General features: G+C 48.9%; 1 protein-coding gene and 1 pseudogene across 2 annotated transcripts in view; both read left to right on the top strand.

Moving 5' to 3' along the window:
• The window catches only part of LOC112345781, a 1855-nt pseudogene extending 498 nt beyond the window's left edge, over nt 1-1357 (top strand). The window contains exons 2-6 of the transcript XR_002992159.1: nt 1-203; nt 261-370; nt 449-539; nt 595-867; nt 927-1357. The product of XR_002992159.1 is annotated as a fructose-bisphosphate aldolase 1, chloroplastic-like (transcript). The remainder of the gene's footprint in view (nt 204-260; nt 371-448; nt 540-594; nt 868-926) is intronic.
• A 76-nt stretch (nt 1358-1433) lies between these two features.
• LOC9631286 lies at nt 1434-2506 on the top strand. The gene is made up of 4 exons (XM_002968409.2): nt 1434-1637; nt 1710-1916; nt 2031-2162; nt 2350-2506. Exons 1-4 carry the CDS (start codon nt 1497-1499, stop codon nt 2443-2445), a joined length of 576 nt encoding a protein of 191 aa, XP_002968455.1. The 5' UTR covers nt 1434-1496; the 3' UTR covers nt 2446-2506.
• Nucleotides 2507-3588: the final 1082 nt, after the last annotated feature.

Here is a 3588-nt window from a genome sequence, read left to right as displayed (position 1 = left end):
GATTGGCATCGATTGGCCTCGACAACACCGAGGACAACAGACAAGCTTACAGGGAGCTCCTGATCACCACCCCTGGCCTGGGATCTTACATTTCTGGCGCGATTTTGTTCGAGGAGACGCTCTACCAGTCGGCGAAAGGAGGCAAGACGTTCGTGGATTGCCTCAAGGAGCAGAACATCGTGCCTGGAATCAAGGTCGACAAGGTAAGACTTCTGATCTCTTTCTTTCCTTTTGATCTAACACTTTTGATCTAACACTAGGGTCTCGTTCCACTCGCTGGATCCAACAACGAGTCGTGGTGCCAAGGACTTGACGGCTTGGCTTCTCGCTCAGCTGCTTACTACGGCCAGGGTGCGAGGTTTGCGAAGTGGTAAGCCTTGGATGGATTTCTAGTTTGTCTTGACATATTTTTTGTTTGTCTAACAAACAATGTTTTTTCTATCAACAGGCGAACAGTCATTAGCATTCCAAACGGTCCTTCCGAGCTAGCAGTGACTGAAGCCGCTTGGGGCCTTGCTCGTTATGCCGCCATCTCTCAGGTTGGAACAATCAAAACTTTGCCTTTCACTGATCGCGTTTGATGGTTCCTCTCAGGACAATGGATTAGTGCCAATTGTTGAGCCTGAGGTTCTCCTGGACGGAGAGCACGGGATTGACAGGACCTTGGAGGTTGCAGAGAAAGTCTGGGCCAAGACCTTCTACTACCTGTCACTGAACAACGTCCTGTTCGAGGGTATCCTCTTGAAACCCAGCATGGTCACTCCCGGCGCAGACTACAAGGGAACCAAGTCCACTCCCCAGGAAGTCGCCGACTACACGCTCAAGATGCTCCACCACAGAGTTCCCCCCTCTGTTCCCGGCATCATGGTAAAGTTTCTCCTTTTCAGTTCCAAAATCGAACTTTTCTCATGATTTTTCTTTGCCAGTTTTTGTCTGGAGGACAATCCGAGGTGGAGGCGACGCTCAACTTGAACGCAATGAACCAGAGCCCCAACCCGTGGCACGTATCCTTCTCGTACGCCCGTGCTTTGCAGAACACGGTGTTGCAGACATGGAAGGGACTTCCAGAGAACGTCAAGGCGGCTCAAGACGCTCTCCTTGTCCGGGCCAAGGCAAACTCCAAGGCGCAGCTCGGCCAGTACACGGCCGAGGGAGAATCCGACGCTGCCAAGAAGGAGATGTTCGAGAAGGGATACACTTACTAAGAAAGATCGATCGAGCGAGCGAAGAACAGCAAGTTCATTCATGGCGACAAAAGAGACGATCGATCGCAGCGAGGCAGTATAACTTTCTGGACTAATAAGAAAACAATTTTTATGAGAAACAAATTCCAATTTTTATGTAGTTTGCCCCTTAATAAACTCGTCACCGTCTGTTAAAAAATCGATCTTGGCCGTCGGCTTTATAGCCACGTGTTATTACAGCTGATGTTTTTTTCTTTTTTATATGTTGTGAGTTGTCTTATAAGGAAGAACAAGCTCTCTTCGTTTTGGGGAATGGGAAGGAATCTAGACGCGGACGATCGCGAGAGTCATGATTATAATGGAGGCGAGCGCGAGGAATCGAGCAAGATGAGTACCAATTCTCCGCGACTAACGCTGCCGCTGCTCAAGCGCGTCGAAGATCTGGAGCTAAACGTGAGTTTCAATTCGTGGGTTAAAGATTGCAATGTTTCATTCTCCTGCTCCTGTGGAATTCTTTCTCCCCAGATGAGATCACTGGAAGGGCGTTACAGTCCGAGATCGGTGATTGTGGATAGTGGCGCCAATTGCTGGTCTTCGTCGTCCGCGCGATCGTCCAGCCTCTCCACTCCATCCAGCGCCAGGATCAAGCCAATCCTCGATGCTCTGGAGGAGGTCGAGGAGAAGGGAACGCTGGTGGAGCGCGTCGCGCACTTGGAAGATCGGCTAGACACGGTAAAGTGCTCGGATTTCTCCATTTCTCCTCGAAAAGCTCTCATTTTCGGCCTAGAATTTGGGAGAATTGGGCAATTTCCCCACGCTCCTGACGATCGCACCTCGTGAACGCAGCTGAGCATGCATCTCCACAGCGGGGAGTGGACAGCGGCGCAGGTTCCAGCGCTGACGTCACCAGCAGCGGGGAAGGCGGCTGGACACGTGGCAGAGGCGCGGCCGGAGGATGCTCCAGCAGGGCGCGGCCAGGTACGATCAGCGATGTCTAGAAATAGGAAGAATATGCCGCGCTGGCGCGCCGGCATTGGCTTAAATGCTATGGGGGCGAGATTCTCGTGGGGCGTTTGAAAATGGGAGCAGCGATTAGAATTATTGTGATAGTTGGCTAAGCAACAGAACTTATCAGTGTTAACAATGTTTTTTTGTTGCAATGCAGAGTGGCGAAGAAACCAATCCCCAGAAGGTGAAGAGGAAGAATAAAAGGATATCAGAGATGCTGAAGAGTTGCTTACATCCAGTACCATCTCACTGAGTGTGCAAGCTGAAAAAGATATATAATCATATATCAGTTATATTTTGGATATTCTCACCCCCATGTGGCTCGGATTTCTGCCACTCGTACTTGCTGCCAACGGGTTCGTGCATGGGTGGCTCTCTCCCAATTGATCCAGGCGATCAACACTAACTCTTTCACCAGCTTGTGACTGCAGAGTATCAGTCCCCACGATGGTTTGATAATAAGTAACCTCTTGTTAGAATGATCTCACGCATTATGTTTCCTTGTATGTACCACGGTTACTGCTGGATGATCTTGACACTGCGTCCTGGCCCGGAAAATCTTGTTGCATGGATGGCTCACTCTTGGTCCCTCTATACCTTGCTTTTTACTATGAACTCCCGGTATAATTATATTATATTATTTATAATATATCCTGTATATACTGGAGAATTTACATAAAGGTCATGAATTCTTTTGAGTAAGGTATATCAAGAGAAAACGCTTTGATCCTGTCACAGTTACCCGCCATATGGTTCTGTTCCATCATTGAGTCCGCCTCGGCAAATATGCAGAGCCCCACCTTGTGTAGCTCTCAACAGGTTTGGTCCAGTCCTCTGTCCTCCGATTCGCCTAGCATCTTCCTGGTAAGTGTGTTCAAGAAAATTGGTTGGTGATCCATCTGTTCCTTGGATCAGGGCCATTTTAATTTGAACTTGCATTTGAACTGAGGCCATACGTTGAAGAGTTTACCAGAAAAAGTGTGTGCATTTGTCATCTTGAGAGGAGCGTCTGAGAAGAGCTCTGCACTAGACAAGCTGTGTGAATTGCTGATTAGGCTGTATGTGGAGGATCACAGCTTGGGATCCGGTTCCTAATTCTGCAGTGTGTTCTTTCCTATCTGGGAGGACTTTGAGGAATTGGTCCTACAGCAAGACCCTCCATGGCTGGTGTCCAGGCATGAGCAGCCTCATGAAGATTTTGAACAGGAGTGCCTCGATGATGTTGAGGCTGCCTTCGTGCTTAGGGTGTGTGACCGAGTGCTAGTCGACTTTTGCACCACCTCGTGATACGCATGAAGACCATCAGCTAGTTTATTTCGTGGATCATTTATTTATCCATGATTGTGCCGAGCAGGATGCTGTTCGCTACCATACACCATCCCGAGAATAAGAGCTT

The sequence above is a fragment of the Selaginella moellendorffii genome, unplaced genomic scaffold, assembly GCF_000143415.4.
Source record: "Selaginella moellendorffii unplaced genomic scaffold, v1.0 SELMOscaffold_10, whole genome shotgun sequence".
NCBI lineage: Eukaryota > Viridiplantae > Streptophyta > Lycopodiopsida > Selaginellales > Selaginellaceae > Selaginella > Selaginella moellendorffii.
Note: the sequence above shows the minus strand (reverse complement) of the source record. Positions and strands in the feature narration are given on the sequence as shown.

Coding starts and splice junctions, on each gene's coding strand:
- LOC9631286 (XM_002968409.2), top strand. CDS start 1,497: ATGGGAAGGAATCTAGACGCGGACGATCGCGAGAGTCATGATTATAAT. Junction 1,638..1,709: donor TCGAAGATCTGGAGCTAAAC/GTGAGTTTCAAT, acceptor CTTTCTCCCCAG/ATGAGATCACTGGAAGGGCG. Junction 2,163..2,349: donor CTCCAGCAGGGCGCGGCCAG/GTACGATCAGCG, acceptor GTTGCAATGCAG/AGTGGCGAAGAAACCAATCC.